The following is a 24,602-nucleotide window of genomic DNA, read 5'->3' on the forward strand; positions in this document are numbered from 1 at the left end:
TCTTTGTGGCTCTCTTGAATAATTTCTCCCACTCTGTCTTCTAGAAATAAACATGTATTTTAGAAAGACAGCTTCACGAGCCGCAAACCCGTCGTACTCGTGATAATTAAAAAGGAAAAATGAGCATCTGTTTCTTGTGAAAACTTACAAACATGGTACCCTTACCATTTCATATCTCATATGATTCGATTTAGTGGAAAAATAATTTAGACAAAAATGATAAAATTCCCAAAAGGATCAAGTAACTCAAAGTAACTTGATTGAAGTCCAAACCATATCGAATAGCGTTTGATTTCTTATCCAACCACACATTATTCCATAATGCGTGTTAAGAGAGATTAACTTGTGATACTATATCACATTTCCTTTGGCTTATATCAAAGTCTTCACTTTGATAATCTCATCACGACTAAATCGTGATTCCTTGAACTCTTTAAACTTCTTCAAAGATTTTTTTTTCTATTTACCTTATTAAGTGAACACACTAGCGTCAACTTAAATTGTTGGTAAAAGAAAATGATCAACCTATTTTGGATCGATGATTTACAACCTCGATCTCCTTTTCAACCAAAAGGCACGAGAAATCTTGCTTTGAATACAAGATACGCATATATCATTAACAATCTAATGGTTTCAAGAGTACTCGATAACTCTTTGCGTTCATCATTCCAAAATTTAAGGTTTAATCTTGGGTTACCAATTTGAATCTTATATCATCTACATGATATATCATTCTAGTTTGGTTTAGAATATAATCACCTTGATAATGGGCTAGCCATACATCAAATCGTGGTGTATAGGGTCACAAAGGTGAAAACCTCTTTTGTATCTTAACAAATTTATATTCTTATTTAGAGTTTATGCACTTAATAGTCATAATTAAGTACAACTTTAAATCCAAAAACTAGATTGAGTACACAATTACTCTATCTCTCGACATTATTGTTGCTAGTCGTCATATTCTAATCATCTTATGCGTCGAATACAATGATGAAAACCTCCACTAGTTTCTAATATTGACGAAGTGGTAGTAGCAAAATTTATGTTTAATCAAATAAACATTTAAAGAAGACGGTCCCATTATATGTCCCACAACTAACTTGTTGATTCTTCAATAATTTGGGGTAGTTTTCTTTCTTGTGTCCAACATTTAAGACAATGGAAACTTTATTGGTCGGGATTGATAGGTTTAGTATCGTCATTTCTCAATAACTTTACTTTTAACATTATCTGGTATCAATTCCATTATTATTTTTACTTCTTGAACCTCGTCCTTATCTTAACGGTTTAAGAGAATGCTCCCACTCATTTCAATGAGTCTTTGCTTTGAGAAGCAAAATTGAATTCATGAAGATTACTCTTCATTTGTTCGTTTTAGTCTTAAAACTTTCATTGAAGTGGTTGTGTTATTTTGGTTAATTTTGATTTCCAACAAATCTAGTTACCAAAATTAGAAACAATTCATTGTAAGTAGATGTGTTAGTCAAGAATCAAAAACCTGTTTGATAATGAATAACTTTAATCTATACTCTTTACAAGAGATCCTTAGCAATGGTTCATTTGAGGTTTTAGAAGAAAAATTCAAATTTGTCTTTAGTTACGATGTTTTAATGGAGATTTGAATCAAAAATCGAAATGATATCGTATATGAATTGTGGTAAAGAAATAGAACAATATTATAACGGAATAGTGGAAAACTTAACATTTATCGTTTTATTAATACTTGTAAATAACAAGTAAAGCATTTACATAGTGACCTCTACCCAACTATGATAAATGATTCCGAGATCCAAATTCATATTAACTTGGGCACGGGGTAGCTGATGAAACCCTTATCAATATAACTCGGTGGATTAACACTTTAATCGATTCTACTTTTAGAACTCTCGGTCGATAAAATTACTCTAATATTTATCTATAGCCCAAAACGCATTCGACAAGGGCACGGGGTAACCGATGAAACCCTTATCAAAAAACTTTTGTTGAGTTCAATCCAAATTTCGAATAAATGTGTCCATGATCCAAACCCATATTAACTTGGGCACGGGGTAGCCGATGAAACCCTCATCAACATGAATTCGGTGGATAGACATTTATCACCCATTTCCCCTACGTAACAAGGTTTGTACCCCGGGGTGGCCGAGTGCACTCCCTCGCGAAATAGGTTTTCATTGTTTCTACTACTTGGTAAGGCTATGTCTCAATTGTTTATTTTAGCGAGAGGTCATGACAATTTATTATCTATCACGTTTATAGTGAACTAAAGCGGTGAACTACGATAATTCTAATTGACACGGTCGATAAACTCGATTAAAAAGATAATGCATGTTTTAGTTATGGCGATTTAGCGATGCATGCAACATATAAATAAAATGCAAAGCATAAAAATCCTAGTATGGCCTTCCTAAAATAGAAAAACTATTTAACTATTACATATTCGGAAACCAACTCCATTGGTCCCTTGAACATCGTCTTTATGTATCACCATCTTGAAGAAATCCGTCTTTGGGAACTCCGAAATAATTAAAATTACATAACAAATTACATAATTTCCTATTATACATTTGTAACTAAAATAAAATAAATCTATTAAATTCAAAACGGTGATACGAGATCACAATAAATTACAACCGGATCGATATTCCCATACATTTCGGGTAATACCAATTAAAAACTAAGGCCATACTAAGTAAAATTACATAACTCAAAAATTACATAAAATAAAATTTATGACAATCATAAATAAAATGCAGCATTATAATATGTATGAACATGCCCAATTTTATGCTAAATCGCCTTTAAGGAGCCAATATCGTATATTAATCAGTTTTTACGGATTTGCGTGATTCAACATTTTAAAATCACAATAAATTACATAAATTCATATTTATGCACAAGTTAATTACCCTAACCAACTTAGGACTCAAAATTAGTCTCCACTAACAATTTAACTATAATTAACTTATATTACTTAAAATTGTTCATTAATGGACTCAAAATTACAATAAAATGCTATAAACTTCAAATAAATCACAAAAATTTCAAATAAATTCAAAATTTGAAATTTAAACTCATGAACATTCTGGAAAAATACCATGACACTCATAATGTTCAAAAACTTAGGTTAAAAATTTCGAAAGTTATCGGGAAAAACAATGTTGCGGTTTATCGGATTTATCAATAAAAATCATAAAAACATGAGAAAAATTATATTCATCAACTTTTCAATTTTAGATCTGAAAAAGATAATAAAATTCAACATGTGACGTTTGTCCTTAGTCATGAAGTATGTTTTAGCAATTATTTACTAATTAAGTCACTATTTATGCTATTTTTCATCAAAAATCCATAAATCATGCATGAAGACTTCACTATAGCCTATTATTTTACACACATCTTGTAAAATTGCATGTGACCACATACTAAATTTATATAACCAGATTCGAAATATTTCTCATATTAACCTATTTTTCATTTAAATTCGGTTTTTAACATGAAAAATCCATATTTCGAGCATAAGAACTCATAAAATTATGAAAATTTCCAGATCAACTAAAAAAATAAATGTCAAAACATATCCAAAAACCACTGGAAAATTCGAAGTTTAGTTAATTTTCGTCCAAAAATGACATTTTTATCATAAAAATCACATTTTAATGCCAATATTATATAAAATGAACAATAAAATCCATAAATTAAACCAAAATATTCTAAAACATTTTAGGACCAGAAACTTTAACATGCATAATAAATTTCGTGATATTTCATAATAAACACAAATTTATAAGTTTTGTTTGTTAATCATATAACTCGGAAAAACAATAACCGATTTGCATGCAAACAACCTTGTGCGCTCTGATACCACTTGTTGGAAATCTAGATCTCATTTTTAACATATTCTAATATGTTTCAAATTTATTTAGTCATAAAATAAATTCTAGATCTTATGCATGCAAACTAAAATAAAAGAAGATAAGAAAACATTTTCTCACCATATGAATTTCGGCTATTTGGGCACCAACAAGATCTCCTTCTTGTTAGTTCTTGAGCTTTCCAATATTGGATGAACATACATGACCTCAAAATAGAAGCCCTCCAATTAGTAGCACCCAAGACTATCCCTTAAACCCACAAACTAATATGTACTAGATATTTATATTGTGGTTTACCTTAAAATTGATTACTAATACTCATATATTACATTGATAATTTTAGTAATCTTTTGAACAAATTTGAATAAAAAATTCATCCTTTTTGATGAGGATTAAAGAGAGAATAATTCATGAACTATTTCATGTATTTTGAATGGTAGAGTGTGATATGAAAAATAAAGAACAAAAGCACTCATCAAGTAGTGAGCCACACGGTTTGGGTGAGGCAAGGGACCAATATATGGTCCTTCACTTTTCATTTTGTTCTTTTCTATACCTTAGGCTTGTAAGGCTAGTTGTAGGTTAGTTATCATTAGCTTATTTTATCTCATAAAATAATTCACCCACTAACTTCCTTTACACTCTTATTTCGGTCCATCTATATAAAATGGACTACCATTTTATTTTTGTCAATTTGTCATTTGTCATACAATATGTCACATGTAGTATGATACATGTTACTAATTAATTAAATGCATATTTATCACATAAATATCATTTTATAAATTAATTAAATTACATTAAACAAATTGACTAGTGATACTTGATCTCATAAATAAAATGGGTCATATAATTATAATTCACAATATCTTGTAATTATAATCAACCATTCATTCTTATCTTTATTGTTTCTCAAACAATAAACAATTTTAGTAATAAAGCATTTTATTTACTAAAATAAATCTTATTCAATCCCATTACAATAAGATATCAATATTCTCTCTCACAAATTGAATTGTTCAATTTTAAGGAATTAATTAATCTGTATCGTTATACAATTAATTAACCTTTTCAATTAAGGGAATCGTCCTTTAGGTGTGACCTCAAGGGATCAACTGATCACCACCGTCGCACGACAAGTAATACAAACTCTAGCCAGCCAATCATTACCGATATGTGTGGACCAGTTGACTATATATGTAATGTATCATCCCTTTCGTATTCTTGGTATGAGATTTAATAATGATATTTAAATCATGTGATCGCACTATTGTTGAGGACACATTTCCCAACATCTACATCGTAAAATGAGCTCCAAATAATGACAATGACAACTAAAGAATACATGTGTCCTATCATCATCGGGTGTTTGTCGGGTTCTCTATAAATTCCAATATCGACGGATACGGGTATCTACAGAGCCTCCACTTTGACTGAGGCTTGGACAAGGCAAAAGTCAAAGTATACCCCAGGTCCCTCTCGACTGAGGATTCCGCGGGTCGTTTATAGTCCATTAGACTTGTGTTTATAAGCTCGACAGCCATAAGAAGAGATCATACCTGAAACTTCGTTGGGGATTAACTCTTGCTTCTGTTGCGTCAAATTATCATCGTTGGTCGTCGAGCCATAAAATTGCATATATGGTGGATTGAGCCTTATCCTTAGGCGCCTACGTATCCGTTTCTGACGGAATCAAACCCGCGTCGTAGTTTAAGAATCGCCGACACTTGCCCAAAGTTTATCATCTGTTGGCATTTGTCCGAAATTCATCATCTGTTGACACTTGCCCAAAGCTTATCATCTGCTGGCAGGTGCCCAAATGGGACGGGACTTTCCGAGGAGGTTGCCGCCGCTTCCATCATTTGCTTTCAGCTATGGAATTCTTCCATTTCATACTCTTGTATTGAATTGAATTCTTGGCGGATGTCATCCTTTACATCTTGATAATGGTCTCTGAAGCCAACGGCCAGAGCCTGATTTGTGATGGCTCTAAAGTCGAAGACTTTAGAGCCCCCAGTTGAAGCATATCCTGCTATACTTGAAACACAAAAAACGGACGAGTAAATAATCATCACATAAACACATTTGGATTATCGATCTTAAAATTGGATCGTTTTAAAGATTTGGTCATCGACCCGAAAATTGAATTTTGAAAACTTTGAATAATTGGGTCATCGACCCGAATTTTGAATTTGTCATCATTTAGAATATTGGGCCACCGGCCCTTCAAAAATTGAATTTTGAATTTTTGAATTTCGAAGGATTGGATCATCGACCCACAAAGATTCCACTACTTGGATCATCTATCCATAATTCGCAAAAAGTTTTTTGGAATTTTGAAATTTTGAAATTTTTTTTTGAAATTGAGCCTTGATGGGTGAGCATGAAATACGACTCAGACACTCTGTATGACTCGTATACCACGTGGGCGTAGCCCGCTACCGTAAAACAAAAAAGGAAAATAAAACTGAAAGTGTGCACGGGTTTTAATTCAACTATTGACTTGTTGGGGGAAGAAATGTAAATTGGCCATTCTGGTGCCAAAAGATGGCAAATGGGAATCACAAGGCCATCAGACTTGAGACAGAGATATCGTATGGCATGGGCGTGCTCCCGAGGGCACATGAGAATCAAGATCACTTGGCATTGACAAGGTGGATTAAACTCACATAGCAACAACGTTGGCTTCGCCCAGACACTAAACACAGACTGCTTTTATGAGAATACTTAGACATCATACATCACTCCTGTTGGGAACATCCCATCACTCTTCTCCTCGCCTCCTTTCTTTTCAGCGAGTTTTTATCATTTCTTGCCACCGCCTTCTTTCTTTTCAGCGGGCTTTTCATATTTTCTGTTCCCAACACAAACCCACATCTATCTGACTGAGCATCTTTGCTTACACCGTTAGATAAAGCTCATTCTGAGACTTGAGACTACTTATCTGAACCTATATCCTTATCCTAGCCTACATCGAGTGCTAAGACTGACTCAAACAAAGGTGGCTTCATTTGGGCTTGGTTAAAACCCGTAATAAACTGACAAGATGACAACTTGGTTGATGAGTGGATTGAACCCTTATTCTAAAGGACTACCTACGTATTCGCGTGGAGCGAAATCAAATCCGACGTAGTTCGATCAAGGTGCATAAACTTGGCATTTTAATTGTGTGTACACACTCGAAGGTTTCACCTAAGGTATCATGTCGTATGCCATTCTAGCCTGTAAGGTACTGTTAAATCCCATGTCTAGGGTTGGTACAAAAGGTTGTGGTTCATTGGGATGTGGAGCTTGGTAATAACAAGTTTGAATGGTTAACCATCATTCCGAAGGTTTGTTTTGTGGTGCTAAGGCTAAGGGCTATGGCTGCTGATGTGGATGGAGATGGTGTCTCAGGTTGGATGAAACGTGAGTACAAATGCGTTGGAAATCAATGTGGGATCAAATTTCCACGTCTGGACCCTAAAGGCTTGGGTGTACTAACACAAGCAGACTGATTCTCAGAATCCCTAACTATTCCCTCGTAAATGCCTCGGGAAGGACTTAGAGGTATGGATGACTGCTGATGGCACTACCTGACCATTTTGGCTTTGCCTTTGAACTTCGATCAACATTTTGACATTTCTTTTTCTTTTTTCTTTTTTTCTTCTTCTTTTTTCTTTGTCTCTTTTTTTCTTTTTTCTTTTTTTTTTTTTTTTTTTTGAAAATGGTCTTCTACTCATTCTCCTAGTCAGAAATGGATACACCTTGAAAACTTGGCTTCGCCAACTAATTTAGGTCAGAACAAACAATTCCTTGTTAGAACGGGTTGGTTTCCGTTCTCTTTGAGATGTGGAATGATTTTGTGGGTAATGGGCTTGCCTTCCGTCATCGATATGGAAAACAAGGAGCTAGTCCGGGTTCGTCCTAGAATCATCTAAAAGCTTGTCATAAGCCTGGTTTTGATGGAGGTTTTCTACCGCCAGACATGGAATAGGTAAAGGAATCAAACACGGGATCCTAGTGTACCTTACATTTTGAAACGGGACATATTTCTACCCTAGGGATGCCTTTGAGTGTGTTGTGCATTTTATCATGTTTCCGGAATGATTGAGGATTGAAAACAAGACATATTGGGAAACGAAACTGCAATCTTTTATTGGAATGGAAAAAGCTTAACAGACTCAAAAGAATGATTCCTAGGACACACCCTAGGTCATCGCGGAACAAACGACTCAACTTCAAGAAAATAAAGTCCTAGACTCGACTCGACTAAGATAAGAAAACAGATCCGACTCATAATTTTCAAATCTGGTCTTGAGCTTTCCCTTGTTCAGCTGTCAACTTAGATGCTCGACTCATGTCCTTGATCCCTTTGATGGTCTGCCTCCATCCCGAGGTAGTCCTCTGAGGATCTACGCTAGCGATGGAGGTTGGTGAATCGAATTGTCCTTTATTAACTTCGTTAACGAGAGGAGTACATTCTAGAGCAAGACTCCCGACTTGAATTTCATTCTTCGGGTTTGGCAAGAATTCAAAGCAATCCACAAATATTTTCCCGATAAACACCCCTTTCAAGTGACATGGGTGGATAAGATGGGAATAATCGACATTGTCTTCGACAGAAACAAAGTTGGCGTGATTGCCAAATGGGTTGGTGATGTTATTGGGTTTAACAGTTGGGATCAGGAGTGTTCCATTCTCAATCATGTCTTGGATTTCGTGCTTCAGTCGATAGCACCTTTCAGTATCATGGCCTTTCCCTTGATGAAAAGCGCAGTAGGCATTTGGTTTATACCATTTACCTTGTTGATCAGCGGGAAGGTCCGGAGTTGGACCAATAGGCTTCAGCTTTCCTTGGGCTATGAGCCTTTGGAGAGCGTATGTATAAGTGCATCCGATATTGGTGAATACCCTAGGTGTTTGGCGCTGCGACTTCTTCGATTGCCCTTCTAAGAGATTGATGGCTTCACCAATATGGGTCGTTGCTGGGGCCTTGGCCTTAGACGATGAGGCCCCGTGGTACCCTTTCGGCTTTTCAGCCTCTGCCCTTATGACATCATCTTCTACCTTTATCCCGATTCTTATCAATTCTTTGAAAGAGCCAAAATTATGGTATTTCAGAGCATTGCGGTAAATAGTTCGTAGATTCTTTACGAACTTATCTACCATTTCAACTTCGTCAGGCTTTTTGGCTAACTTCACACTTTCAGCGCGCCATCTTGCAAGGAATTCATTAAAGCCTTCTTTTTCTTTCTGTGTCATAACTTCTAGCGTTCTTATATTGGTCTGAATCTCGACATTATCAGCATAGTGCTTACAGAACTTCACCGTAATATCTTCGAAAGTGGGGAAGTTCTTGAGGTCCAGATTATAGAACCACGCCTTCGGGTGTTCATCCAGAGATTGAGCGAAAATTTCAGAGAGCATGTCAGCAGGTACTCCCTTCAGTGCTAAGTACCCCTTATAGGCCTTAACATGGTGGACCGGATCTTCTGTGCCCTTAAACTTTGGGATATCGGTGAGTACCATGTTTGTGGGCAACTTATCTGAATCGGGGCATAGGCCCTAGCATTTTCGTAGTGGATGTTCTTCCCCTGGGAGAGTTTCAGACGGTCTTCAATGAATTTGAACCGTTTCTCCAGATCAGTCAGAGGTGGGGTGGAGGAATCTTCACCCAGCTTGGATTCGATCACATCCATTCTGGCCCCCATGAGGTTCACGGCCTCAGTGAGTTTGTTAACAGCGTCTTCCATTGCTTAAAGTCGGGTTTTTGACGGCCTTTCTACAAGAAAACCCCGAACTGAGTCAATATTCAAATGTAAGAGCCCCTGCACACTTAAGGACACGACACCAACTTGACTCAAACAAAGACTCGACTAACCAAAAGGTTCGACTCACGGTTGGATTTAGACCTCGATTCATTTTAGACTCGACAAAACGACATGACTCGAGCTGTCATAGCTCGATTCTAAACTAGACTCGGTGTGACTAAACCCGTGATTGGACTAACATAGCCCATAGGTTTAAGTGAAACGCCCTAAAATGGCCTAGCTTGGACGTTTCTGTGTACTATCCTGGACCAATTGGTCGACCCACATGACTCGATTCCCAAGAGGTGAGCTTGGGTGACCCAACAGGGTTGTGTTCTAGATACTTAGAACGAAACACGCCTAGCCAAACACGGCCAGGACCCGGACACGACTCGACGCATTTCATGCTTGGTTAAGGTTCGAGAAACATTTCGGATTGAATTTGAAAAAAAAAACGAGAGATCAATGAGATTTAAAATGGGCAGCATGCCGGCTATAAAAGCTCATTTTGGGCCTGAAAAATCTAGTCCTACTTGGGCAGCATTCCGCGTTTTTAAAACCATGCTATTTTGAAAGTAAGTTGTCCACAAGTTCGGTTTTGAAATGGAAAATTTGAAAAGACTCTGGAAATTCACCTTGCACATTGTCATTCTCATGTTATAAGGATGTATGTTCCTAGACATTTCTAAGTCTCGGCAAGTCTTCTACAAGAAGGTCTATGCCCTCCATCCTTTTTGGGTCTAATAGAGCAAGGGCCTTTAGGTAGAGTACCTAGAAGAGCATCCCCACCCTCAAGAACCACGACGAGGCGGAGCGGAAGCAAGCAATGTGCAAGCACCTGGCATAGTGGGACGTCGCCCCCCACGCGTCACAAAGAAGTGCTGGTACGGCCCGGGAAAGTCCTTAAGGGCTTATGCATGAATCGTAGCACTACGAGTAATGTTTTACTTTCCAATACTTTCTTTTCAAGTTTCACCTCGGAGGAAAAGACCCTAGAAACAATGTGTAACTAGTCCTCTTTTCCCCAGCGGAGTCGCCAAACTGTGGACAACGCCCGCGGGAACTGCGTCCGCGGGATCCACACTAGGCATAATCGACTCGAGGTTCTTTCGAATCGAATTAAGACAAATTAGAGTCGCCACCAAGTTTTATGGGAACTTGGAACCGTTCAAGTCAACTTTACACCTTTCATCGAAAAAGCATAAAGCCAATCGACTACGAGTGATTAAAGATAAAGACTTGTACCCTATATCACTCGATTTGAATGACTCTCGTAATCCAATGGTATTTAGACGGATCCACAAACCATAGATCTTGAGTAAGGGGTGAGGGTGTACGTGTTAGGAAGCCCATAAGGACACCTAACCCCGCCCGTCAATAACGGCCTCTACTAAGTCAAGTATCGGATTTCAAACAAGGTCGTAGCTACTGCGATATATGATATGCAAACATCGTTTTAAAACCCTAACATGTGACAACAATTTCTATGTCATTTTAGATGCAACTAAACTAACTTTGTCAAAGTTGTAATTTAGCATGCGGGTTGATTGATCTAACAACATACAAAACAAAGCAAACAAGGCTTGATGGGAGTGGGGGAGCCGTTGGGATCTACCCTATTACAACCCAGGCATTTCATGCCGACACAACGAGAAATAAATTACAACTCGATCTAATTACAACAACTACCGAAATTATTTTGACTCAATTAAAATAAAACCTATATACATGATACAAAATTACAATACAAACTAACAAAAAACAACTTAAACTATTATGACTTAACAAATAAAATAAATGTAAACAAAAAGGCTAAAACAAAGTTAGATTGATTAATGATGTTAGCCGATTTATTAATTAGTAAATAAATTAGACTAGAATTAAACTAATTAAATTAAATTAAACAAATACAAAGGTTTGAAATAAATTAGGTACAACTTTTTTTTTTTTTTGAGGGGAAAACCCGAAGGCTTACTTTAATATCGAAAGATCAAACAAAACAGCATCGTTCGCAGTCGGTGGTAATACACTCGACCACTCCACTCGACCGGAAATCCTAGGATAAATATGAGCTAAAGCATGGGCAACAGAATTGTTTACCCGACTCGAAAAGGACCAAACAACAGAATTAAAGTACTCGCTTAAACATAAGACCTCGTCTATAACTAGCATAAAAGAACTACGACCCGCTTGCTTCTTGTTGAGCGCTTCAATGACTTGTGCACAATCACTCTCCATCACAATGTCCTTGTAACCCAGCCGCTTCGCTTCCTTGACACCTTCCAACACTGCTACCGCTTCCGCCACATGTGGCTCCCAAACTTGATCCTGCACAACGGAAACGCCCCACAAAACCTCACCCCTATCATCCCGATATACAAGACCAAGACTCACTCCTACCCCTTCACTCACCCCCGCGTCTGTGTTGATTTTGACACACCCCATCGGTGGCGGTCGCCATCCTCTTCCCTCCTCGGCCCCCATACAATCCTCCCTCCTCCGTCTTCCTCGCCTCACTTCATGCTCCGACCCTTCGAGTTCAGCAACCACATCTCCTACTCGTCGAATAATCACCATAGGATCGACCTCCTTTGCATCGAAAATGACTTTGTTGCGATGCTCCCATATCGCCCAACACCCTAACATAAACAGCCTATGTTCCCTTCCACCGAGCTCCCTCCATCTCTCCTCAACCCAGTCACGTATCCCATCAGCCATGGCTCCCTCCCCGTCCCCTATCCCAAGCCCCTCCCACACCTTTTGAGCAACCCCACAATTTTTAAAAAGATGGATACTTGTTTCATAAAAAGAATTACATAACGAACAGTAAGAAATATCACCTCGAATACGAGACGCGATGTTTGCTCTCGTTGCCAACGCTTCACTGCACAGTTGCTAAAAGAACAGCTTCACTCGGGGCCAAACCGGGACATTCCAGAGCCTCTTCCACAGCCACATCTCCCTCTCCCTATCCGAGCTCCCACTCACCTCCATCCCGTCTCCACCCGCTAGAGATCTATAGGCCGACTTCACAGTATACATTCCATCCTTCTCCTCTTTCCAATACCAAATATCCATAGGCCGATGATGGCTCACTCTAATATTAAGAATGCGCTCCGTCTCGAAAGGCAAGAATAGACCCGAAACCCGTTCCAAATTCCAGCCACCTTGCTCGGAAAGCAGCTCACAAACTCTCATGTTCTCATTCCCCACTACACAAGGCGATATAACCCTTCCCGTGTGGGTCCCAGCCAGCCACGCATCATGCCACACCCTCGTCGACTGCCCATCCCCAATTCTCCGTCTCATCCCAGTCTCCAACACGGCCCGGGCTTCCACCAAACCTCTCCAAACATAGCTCGGGTTTGCCCCTAGCTGCGCTGTCATAAAATCACCGTTGGGAAAATATTTAGCTCGCATAATTTGTTCCCATAAGTTACCCGTCTCCGTAACAAGTCGCCAGGCTTGTTTCCCGAGAAGCGCAAGATTGAACAACTGGAAGTCACGGAACCCCATGCCCCCCATTCCCTTCGGCTGACATAATTTCTTCCATGCCACCCAACTAATTCCATATTTATTAAAATAGGATTAGTAAACAATTAAAGAAACAAAAGAAGAAAAGAAATCAAAACTGGCAGACCCGTGCAGTGCACGGATCAGAAGTCAGAACAGACCCGTGCAGTGCACGGATCAGAAGTCAGAACAGACCCGTGCAGTGCACGGTTTTTGTAGAAAACAAAGTTAATTGCATTTTAATTTCGAAATCAGCAAAATAAATTACGGAAAAATTCACTAAATTAAATTTACATATTTTGAACCTTAAAAAATAAAAAAAAATTTACAAACAAGTAAAAAAAATTAAAGGTTAATTAATTATATATTAAATTGAATAATTACGAACTAGGTTAAAAACAATTCTAATTTGTCAACGAGTGCAAATGGAAAGGTGTTAAGCACGCACTTCCATGCTAGCGAGAAAATTAGTGAATGGGAAGATGAATTCAATTAAAAATTAGAAGATTGCAAATTTCATTTACAATAATGTTATTTTACTCCTAAGATGCCTAATGAATTAACGAACTAAATTGAGGTGTTAAATTAGTTGAAAGAATTATGTAAAGGTGGCCTACTATTACGATGAATGAAAAGATCAAAGTTAAAACAAAGGTACAAATAACATACTACGTCAATTAGATTGATTTAATTCTGTCCGATTCCAAATACGAGGATATGTAAATGAGAAGGGGATACGACCGACCAATCTGGCGGATTTCTTTCCCAACTCAAGTCAACGCGGGTATTTGGAATGGCACTTTAACTCATACTCATACTATACTAATGTTTCATAGTTAACGATGTTAGACGATGTATAATATATAAAATAAGCGATAGAAAAACAAATAAAAAATAACGAAATAAAAAGGGAAAGAAGGAGGATTTGATGCACCCTCAACCTACATGTATCGTTGACACCGTCTTTGGTCGTAATCGATCGTAGATTTTATCTCGAGGGGCCGTCGTCGACGAAGACAATTGAAATTGAATTTTGAAATCACGAAACAACACGTTCAAAAGGCAGACTTGAGCAGCGATTTTCAATCACTCACCACGACTTCGTTTCTCAACAATTTTTTAATCCGAAAGATGTTTTGGAAACTAGAAAGACTGAATTTTGTGAATATGGAAATAAACCAGAAGTTCTAATAGGATTTGTGCACGAGAATCAAGGCCAAAGACCACGACAGAAACTCGAAAACAAGATTTGTGTCCCTGTTTTCAAGCGGCTGTCAAGGCTTTAGTTTAGGGTTTTTTTGGATGATTGATGGTTGTTATTTGCAGTATGATGTGGGGAGAACTTAGAACAATGAAGGTATGGCAGAGGGGAGGTATTTATAGGGAGTTAAAGTAGGGTTTAAGGTAGGTTAGCCGAGAGGAAGAGCCGTCGGGTTGCTTGTGTTTGTCTTCCACTTTGACTGCTCTTTTCGTGGATAAAGAGATAGGATTTGTTAGGGTTAGATGCTAGGTTACTTGGGGATTAAGGTAAGGATGAATGTAGGCTAGGTTTAGCATGAAGGGAGGCGAATTTGAGATGAGAATAAGAGCATACACGGACGGGTTCATGCTCTGTTTTGGAGCAGCCTGACACACGGCTGTTTTGGCAAGGTTTTGGGCTCGGTTTCTTAATGGGCAAGGTACTAATAAGTGGTATAGGATGCGGGTATGGATGTAGGTCTGGTAGGAAGCAGGTTGGACGAGTTTTAAACGGGTTTGGGGTTGTTTAATGGACTCGGGTTGAAGGGTGACGGGCTAGCTGTGTGGGCTGTTTATGTCGTGAGTTTGGGAGGGTTTGGACGTGGTTTTTCATGGGGTTAGGGCCTGTTTGTGAGGGTGAGTGATGGGTTGGGTTATGGGTCAGGAGTTGGCTCGAGTTTGCTTCGAAAATCGTGCTCAAATCGAGTTGAAAACGAGCTTAAAATCGCATACAAAACCATCGTAAAAAACGAGTTCTTCAAATACGATTTATAAATTGATTTAAATTGATTTTTCAAATCAAGTAACTTAAGAATGATTTTTCAAATCAAATATCTATTTTATTTTCAATAAAATAAACTTAAGAAAATAAATTTAAATTAAAACAATAAAATGAATTCACTTTAATAAAACAAACATTAATTTAAATATCATTTAAATTGATAAAATATTTCATCGACGACGCCCATTCTACATCGTAAAACGAGCTCCAAATAATGACAATGACAACTAAAGAATACATGTGTCCTATCATCATCGGGTGTTTATCGGGTTCTCTATAAATTCCAATATCGACGGATACGGGTATCTACAAAAGGAAATAAAAGTGTAAACGGCAAAGCTTGAGTAGTCTTTAGGATGGATTTAAAAGAGAACGGTCGGTGATAGAAACCGTGCTTTTTGTTTTTTCAAGAAGAACGGTTTCAGATATTAACCGGTCTCTTTTATATATTATGATGGTTGGACAAACCTAACCGTTCTCTATGTTAATTTATGAACACGGTTTGAACCAGCAACCGTTCTATATTGGAATTCTATATACACACCCAAACTAAAAATAAAAAATAGACCAGTTCCGCTATCAACCGTTCTTAAAGTGGCATTCTCGAAGCCTTAAATTGTAGTAGTGTCAAAACGAGTTGAACATGAGACAGAGGAGGTGAATGGAGCTTATAGAAGACTATGACATGGATATCATATACCATGAAGGGAAGGTCAATGTGGTGGTCGATGCGTTGAGAAAGAAGAGTGTGCATTCTCTATGCACAGCTATGTCACTAATGAGGTTGAAAGATGAAGTGACCAAGATGGGGGTACATGTGATCCAGAAAGGGGATGCTAGAGGTGATTTGATAGTTCAGCCGGATCTTTATGATGATATTCGCAAGAAACAGGCCCTTGATCCCAAGATTCAGGAGTGGCGAGCTGGAGTAGAGAAAGGGATGGTGTCTCGATTCTCTATTCATTCAGATTGGAGTTTTCGGTTTGATGGTAGATGCTGTGTACCTAAGGATGAGGAGTTGAAAAAAATAATCATGACTGAGGCTCATTGCACACCGTATTAAGTACATCCATGTGGTGACAAGCTTTATAGAGATCCTAATAATACGTTTTGGTGGCCTGGGATGAAGAAGGAGATAGCTGAGTTTGTGGCTAGATGTTTGACTTGCCAGAGAGTCAAGGGGGAACAAAGAAGACCGCAGGGTAAGATTCAGTCTCTTGATGTACCTGAGCGGAAATGGGAATCTATCTCCATGGATTTCATAGTGGTTTTACCAAGGAGTCAGCAAGGTAATAACATGATATGGGTGATCGTTGACCGTTTGACTAAGTCGGCTCATTTTGTTCCAATGAAAGATACGTTGAGTAAGGTGCAGTTGGCAAATAGCTACAGGAAGAATATAGTGAGGTTACATGGAGTGTCAAAGGACATTGTGTTAGATCAAGATAGGAGGTTCATTTTTCTGTTTTGGCAAGAGTTGCATGAATTGATAGGGACTACCTTGAAGATGAGTACTGCTTTTCATCCTGCAACACATGGATAGACAAAGAGGATAATCAAGACCTTGGAGGACATGTTGAGGGCTTGTGTGATGGAGTTTGGTGGTAGCTGGGAAGATAGGTTGGATCTGATAGAGTTTTCTTACAACAACAGTTACCATACGAGTATTGGGATGACTCCGTTTGTGGCTTTGTATTGGAGGAGATTGTGGATGTGGGATTTGGATTATCCACGGGTTTGAAAATCGTTTGGGGTTGCCACCAAATTTAAGGAAATTTGGGAACCATAAATGACATTTGAGTTCGTTGTCGAAAGTACGTGATGGGAAGTTCGTTAATAAAACACCCAACCCCACCCGTTGCAATAACGGCCTCTACTGAGGACTACGATGGCTAATTGGACAAGACTACGATTCGTTGTAAGAGAGTGCAAAACACCATTTTGATCCTAACATGTGAATTGGTTTCTAATCGTTTAATACATCTATTCTACTTTGTCCAAGTGATCTAGAATGTGAGATTGATTTGAGCTATACTAACAAGCATACACAAACATGGCTTAGATGTGAATGGGGGAGCCGTTGGGGAACTAGCTATTACAACCCAGACGATTTTCATCAACTCGATTTTCAAACAATTGAATCAAAGATACAACTCGATCTAAATACAATTACTAAAACACGACACTTGACATACGTTTGGCACGCCCATCTAGGTGCCTCGAAAACCGTGCTAATGATAATGCTATGAGTCACATAGGACTCTGTTCTTAGCCATATCATTTTTTGTGGCACTCACTTCGATTTAGTTGATTAAATACTTCAATTTAACCAAGTAAAACAAAGGTTTTGTAAAATCATTTTGACTCAAAATAAAGGACTAACTAGACTAATATTTTAAAGTACAAATTACAGTGCTTTGAATTAAATTACAATAATTACAACAATTAAATAACGACAACTGAAATAAAACCGCAATAATTAAAATGAGACAAAAAATGAACCAATAACGGCACGAAGGCCGCTGCATCACACGACCTAAGAGGGATCGTCAAAGTTGACTATTCTAGTCATCGAGTGCAATGAATCGGATGCTAAGCATGCACAATTCAACTATCGAGAAATCGTCATAAGAAAAGATGAATTCATTAAATTCTTTAAAGAAATTCATTTAAAATCCTATGTCGGTTTTGTATGACCTATGAATGTCTAATTCATTTAACATGCATTCTACCTATTAATTGGACATGTTTGTGATTTAACAATTGATAAACGATAAAAATACCATACATGCATCATAATCAATTAAAACATGTGATTTAACTTAATTATTTCATAATTAAAATAAACCAAAACATTAAACATGTAAAGCAAATAATTACTCCGCAATTACAACATTAAACACGTGAGATTGAATCAAACTAATTAAAATTTCATTTTATTTAATTTAAAACATGTTATCGTCATACAATCAATAAATTGTTCACTAAACATGTTAATTATTCTAACTAAACATGTTATCGTCATAAATTGAGAAAACAAGCATGCGATTAATATACTATCTATTCTAAATAGCAATTAACCCAACATTAACATTATAATTATGTAACATATTAAAAACATGAGACGATAATTAAATGATGAAATAAAAACAATAAAAAGGCCCTTAGGTCGTGTACCACACGAGCAAAAGGAAGGGAAAGGGACGGGATTTTGTGCACCCTCAACTTACATGCAGACTTGGACACCACTCGGGATCCCATATACAAGCTTTGATTAGAAGGCGCATCTTCAACGATTATAAAACAAATTGATTTGAAAACAAACTCGAAAAAGGAAAACAATTTCTTTTCTAAAAGATACACTTCGTGCGACGATCTTAAACTGACGATTGTGACTTCGTTTCTTAACCACAATTTATTCCGAAAGATGTTCTGGAATCCTTGCGTTCCAAAGATTTGAAAATTATCAAAAAAAAGAAGCAAAAATCGCTTTGAATTGATTAAAAACGAACGAAAACAGGTGTTGTCCACACGAGTTTAGAAAACGCGATTTTGTTGTACTTCGTACAATGATCTTTTCTTGCTCAAATCTGAATCCGAAAGATGTTTTGAAATCCTTGAATGACAAATATTAAAACTTTAGCAAGAAACATAAGTAAAAACGGTTTTAAAACAAAGAAAAATGGATGAGAACAGTGGCTGTCAAAAACGCGAGAAGACACGAATAAGAGAGCAAATCGATGCTCTAGTGTTCGTCTAATCTCTTGTATGAACCTTATGCTTTATTTTTGGGTATGATAGGAGTTTAGGTTTGCTTTTTTATGTGAGGTTGATGGTGATTTGCTTAGGGTTTCGAGCTCTCAAAACCGTGTGCTCTTCTCTCTCTTTTTCATCCTCTTTTTGTGTTTTTGAGCATTTTCTTATGTACGAAGGGGAATGGGCGCTAGGGTTCGGTTTTTTAGATGGTAGGGAGTTTGTATATGGAAGGATTCGTGAATTTAGTTGAGATATGGAGATTTGGAAAGAGGGAAATGAGTTATGGAAAGGATAGAGTTTGAGAGATTGTTTCGGTTTTTATGGGAGATTGTGTAGCTGGTTATGGTGAGGAATATCTTCCTTTGCTTGATGAACAAGTACGAAAAGATAGGTAAGGTATTAGGGTTTGTCTAGGGGCTCGAAAAGGGACGGAGGAGGCCTCTGTTTTGACGCGGCAAAACAGGGTGTGGCACGGGTTGGTGGGTGCGGGTTTAGTCGGGTATGGGTCAGTTTAATGGCTTGGGTCATGGGTAAGGTGTTGGGTTGGTGTTGGATGGGTTGGGTGATGGTTTGGGTGGTGTTTTAGTGGGTGTTGGGCTCGGGCAAAATAGGGGAGAAAGGCCTGGGTTATCGTGGGTTGGCGTGGAAAAAGGGAAGGGAAAAGGGGTGTTGGCAGGGTTCGAACTCGGAACGTGTGGGGGGATGCGTTGTGTGAGACCAAGCCTCGAAACTCATGCCAAAGTCCGTCCAAAAAACAAGTTAAAAACGTCTTAAAAATTGAGTTAAAAACCGCTTGAAAAATCTAATTTTTCAAATTAAATAAAGCAATAAAAATACGAAAAAACGTCACAATCTCATTTCAAATAAATTTAAATAAAAATTTTGAACGATAATTTATTTTTCAAATAAATTATAAAAGCTTAAATTTTAAATAAACTTGAAAATATGAAAACCGATGAAATAAATTTCATTTATTTCAAAATAATTTAAATTTCATTTAAATTATAAAACCGTCAAATATCACTTATCCCGCATCACTAAACAAAATCTGCTAACGAGCGATGTAAGTAAACATGTGTCCTATCATCATCGGGTGTTTTGTCAGGATTTCTGGAAATTTCAATATCGACGAATACGGGTATCTACAGAGCCCCCCACTTTGACTGAGGCTTGGACAAGGCGAAAGTCAAAGTATACTCCAGGTCCCTCTCGACCTGAGGATTCCGCGGGTCGTTTAGAGTCCATTATACTTGCGTATGTAATATTGCCAGCCATAAGAAGAGATCATACCTGAAACTTTGCATGGAAATGGTTTCTTGCTTCTGTTACTTTAAATCATCATCGTTGGTCGTCGACCCATAAACTTACATATATTGCAGATTGAACCTTATCCTTAGGTGCCTACGTATCCGTTGTGACGGAATCAAATCCGCATCGTAGTTCGGCAAACATTAGTCTTGGCATTTTGCTATCTCGATTCAAATACTGCTGGTATGCATTCTGCTAACTATACCAAAATGCTTCTGGTATGCATTCCACTAACTATACCCAATTGTTGCTGGTATACGTTCCGCTAATTATACCCAAATGCTGATGGTATGCGTTCCGCTAACTATACCCAAAACGGAGCTTTCCGAAAGGAGGTTATCGTCATACTTTGGAGATACTTCTCCCACACTGTCACCCACTAGAGTTAACAACTTTCATCATCATAGCTTGCTTGAGCCGTAATTCCTGGTACCGAACTTTGAGCAGTATTGTTGTAATATCGCTAGTTGCATTCCGCTGGGGAATATTGTCGTCTTAGCAACCCACCACGGATCACTTTTACTTGGTGGAGACTTCTCCGTTCATTATTGTGGTGGCCTCTGGAGCTCGGAGAGCGAACAGAGCCCCCAGTTGCAATGGGTCTAAAGTTTCTGACTTTAGGGTGCTTAACTAAAGCGTACATGCTTAAACTTGGTCATATATCATAACATAAAGCACGTAATGCTATCCCGAACTTTCGGAAATCATAATTCAAACACGGAGGGGCTCAAGGCCCAAACTAAAATATTGGATTTCTGACCCGGTTTGCCCGTGGAAAGGGACGTCACCTAGAATTATTACTTTATATTGAAAATGAGCTTCACCCGGAACATACATTTGACAATGGGCTTCACCTGGAACATACATTTGAGAATGGGCATCACCCGAAACATACATTTGAAAATGGGCTTCACCCGGAATTGGAGTTTTATTTTGAAATTGGGCTTCGCCCGGGATCATACATTTGAAAATGGGCTTCACCCGGAACTGGAGTATCATTTTGAAGATGGGCTTCGCCCGGGATCATACATTTGAAATTTCATAGGAAGGTGATGAGCAAATATGTTTCGAGTTTCTGACTCAGGCGATCGATCTGTAAAACATAAAAAAAAAATTCTAAGCACATGTATTTTTAATTTGAGTATGGACTCGCTGGGGATAAGGAAATGTAGATTGGCCATTCTGGCCCGCGAAACATAAGTAAAGCCCACGACAATGAACTTTGGTGTGAAAATCAACACAAGTTGATGAGACTGGTATGGAGGCACGTGCCCCGAGGTTTACGGTTGGTTAGTTGGGCGGAAAGTAGGAGTTTTCCTAAAAGCTTTGGGATTCTTTCTTCCTTTTTCCTATATAAGAAGATCACAATAGGAGATAAATCATAACTTCTCATTCTTCTTTTTTGTCACAAAAATTTTGCTAAGCATGAATTCTCTTCGAAAAACCATGTCATCTTGGGCTTCTGATTTCAAAGGATTAGATTCCCAAATACTTGTTGATACGGGATTGAGACAACTAGTCCTGTTAAGGAGGGCCTTGACCGAAACTGTCTTTCTTGATGAATTCTTAAAATTCTGGGACCCTACCCATCATGTTTTTGCCTTTCCAGAAGGAGAGATCTGTCCTTTTCCAGAAGAAATCGCCATTCTAGGAGGCTGGAAGATTGAGGTAACTCCCGTTATTCCTGACTTTCAAAGGGGATGGGCTAACAAGTATTGTGACTTCCTTGGTTTGTCACGGGATGAGACACGTGCCTTTGTTGATGGGGAACAAGTAAACTTTTTCGCTATTGCTCAGAAGTTTGTTCGTGCTGACGACTCATTGATTCCCGTGGCGTTCCGCCGTAGGGCTTTTGGATTGATCATGCTTCATCTTTATGCTTTTGAAGGACATATTGAGGTGTCAACCTGTTACGGTAAATCGAAATTTATTCGGATTATTGAGCAAATAGAACAACGTAGGAGCTCGACTTGGCTCACCCTTGCTGAAATCAACGATGCATTAGATGCTCGAAAGGCCAAGCCGAACCTTGCTTATACTCGATCAACCCGTCTTCTACAGGTATGTTTTTCTGCTTTTTTTTCTTTTCGTTTTTTTTCATCTTTCTTTTTTCTTTTGTTTTTGGGGGCCCACCTCCTTTCTTTTTAGTGAGTTTTGACATCATTTCATGTAGTCTGATTCGCTTTCGGCCCTTTTCACAGATTTGGCTGTGTGAGAGACTCTAGTTGGTTGATCCACCAAAGGTTTCGGTTGTATATGAAGTGAGAAGCTTCAGCTATCGTCATCATCAATTTCCAACTGGAAAGAGAGAGCCTTTCTGGCGACAGCGACTTTCTGCTTATGCTAGGTTACATGTTAGATGGGCTTTGCCCTGACGTCGCCTTACTGCAGTTACTGGGTTGTCTGAAACTCATAGAACCAGGCATCTACTCTTTTGGGCTTAGAGTGGTCCACCCATATCTATCCGGACCGTGTTCTTCGACAGGTCGGTCATCAGCAACGGATTCCCCCTGTTGAGCCTGTTCGCGGCCAAGTTCAAAGAATGACCCTTGCGAGGTGCAATGCATGGTTGGAGTCCTATACTCGGAGGACTAACTTGCATATTTCTGAGCCATTTGCTTTTACTTGGGTGTCACCCTCTTATTTGCAGTGGACTATTAAACATTCTGTCAAGACTCGGAGAAAATATTACGAGGATGAAGTTGTTGATTACAAATCCCACAAGAGAGGGGAGAAGAACCGAGAATTCTTTACTGGGACGACCCCGATTTCATCTAGGCCCGAAACAGAGACCGAATCGACTCCTAGGACTGACTCTTTGGTTTCAGATGTATGGAAGAGGTTAGGTCCGAGAAATGAAAGTGGGTTGACACTTGCAGGAAGACTTGGTCCTCGGGAAGAGTTGATGGTTCCTCCGAAGAAAAGACCCCGAGTGATGATGGGTGAGAGTTCGCCTCGTCGTGATGAGGCGTGTGGCCCGGCTGAGGGTAGAAAAGAGTAGTCTTCGACATTACTATCTTCTATTACTATTACTATTTGTGTGCTTTCTTTTTTAGTTGTGTGTGATGGCCTTCGCCTGGAATTAAAAAAATTGTAACGGGCTTTGCCCGGAATTTAAAATAAAAATCTTATTATTTATTAGAAATCCCCAGTTTCTGCATCAAAAATTTCATTTTTGTTTTACATGTTTCGGTTGTACTCTAAACTAAGAGTTGCCTATGTATCTGCTTTGCAACAGAATCAAACCGAGTCCGTAGTTCTCACTTAAAATATTTCAGCAGTGTAAACAACTCACAACTTATTCTAGAAACATTTGCAATTCGAAAATTATTTCATAACATTTGAGAATGAGGTCGTCAAGGGTAGTATTTCTTCAGCTGGTCCAAATTTGTAGGATTTTTGAAGTCATTCCCATCCAAATCTCTTAATCGAACAACGCCTCCCGACAAAATCTTCTTTACCAAATAAGGGCTTGCCCAATTTGGTTTGAACTTTCCCTTAGGGTCAATTGGTAACAAAGCTCTAACTGATTTGGTTTGAACTTGCCCCTCGGGTCATTCCCATCCAAATCTCCCTCGCTGATTCCCCTCGGTTTCACCTTTTTGTTGAAAGCTCTCTCTATCCTTTTCTGGTAGAGTTGGACATGGTAGAATGCGTTCAAACGTCGCTCATCGAGCATTACTAGTGAATTATATCTTGCTTGAACCCAATCTGCTTCAGGAATCTGACTTTCTAGTAGGATCCTTAGGGACGGTATTTCCAGCTCAACTGGTTGAACCGCTCTCATTCCGTAAACCAAGTAATACGGGGTTGCTCTCTTGGCTGTTCTAATTGAAGTTATATACCCCATAATGCAAAGGGTATCTTATCTGGCCATTCTTTATAGTTGTCGGATATCTTCCTTAAAATTGTTGTAACTATTTTGTTGGCAGCCTCTACCGCACCATTCGTCTGTGGTCGATATGGTGATGACTTGTGATGTTTGATTTTATACTTTTCAATTATAACCTCGGTTTCAGCTTGAAAATGAGTTCCATGATCACTGATGAACTCATGCGGTACTCCGTACCGACAAATGATGTCATTATGAATGAACTGTGCCACTTGCTTTGCTTTCAGCACTTTGTAAGAATTAGCCTCTACCCACTTTGTGAAGTAGTCAATTGCAACAAGGATAAAAACAATGCCCTCCAGTTCCTGATGGGTGTACTTTTCCAATGATGTCGATTCCTCAGGTTGAAAATGGCCAGGGTGACGTCATGGTGTATAACATAGAAGGTGTCACATGTTACACATTTGCGAAAATCTATCAATTGCGACAGTGGCTGACATATTTGCAAC

General features: G+C 38.5%; 1 protein-coding gene across 1 annotated transcript; it reads right to left on the minus strand.

Moving 5' to 3' along the window:
* Nucleotides 1–11,635: 11,635 nt before the first annotated feature.
* Nucleotides 11,636–12,382, minus strand: LOC141649356 (uncharacterized). Its single transcript, XM_074458048.1, has one exon. The coding sequence runs from the start codon at nt 12,380–12,382 to the stop codon at nt 11,636–11,638; it is 747 nt and encodes a 248-aa protein (XP_074314149.1).
* Between the last annotated feature and the right edge of the window lie 12,220 nt (nt 12,383–24,602).

Source organism: Silene latifolia, chromosome 3, assembly GCF_048544455.1.
Source record: "Silene latifolia isolate original U9 population chromosome 3, ASM4854445v1, whole genome shotgun sequence".
Taxonomy (NCBI): domain Eukaryota; kingdom Viridiplantae; phylum Streptophyta; class Magnoliopsida; order Caryophyllales; family Caryophyllaceae; genus Silene; species Silene latifolia.

What these genes read in the sequence shown, in the direction of transcription:
- LOC141649356 (XM_074458048.1), bottom strand. Translation starts at nt 12,382, where the DNA reads ATGGCTGATGGGATACGTGACTGGGTTGAGGAGAGATGGAGGGAGCTC.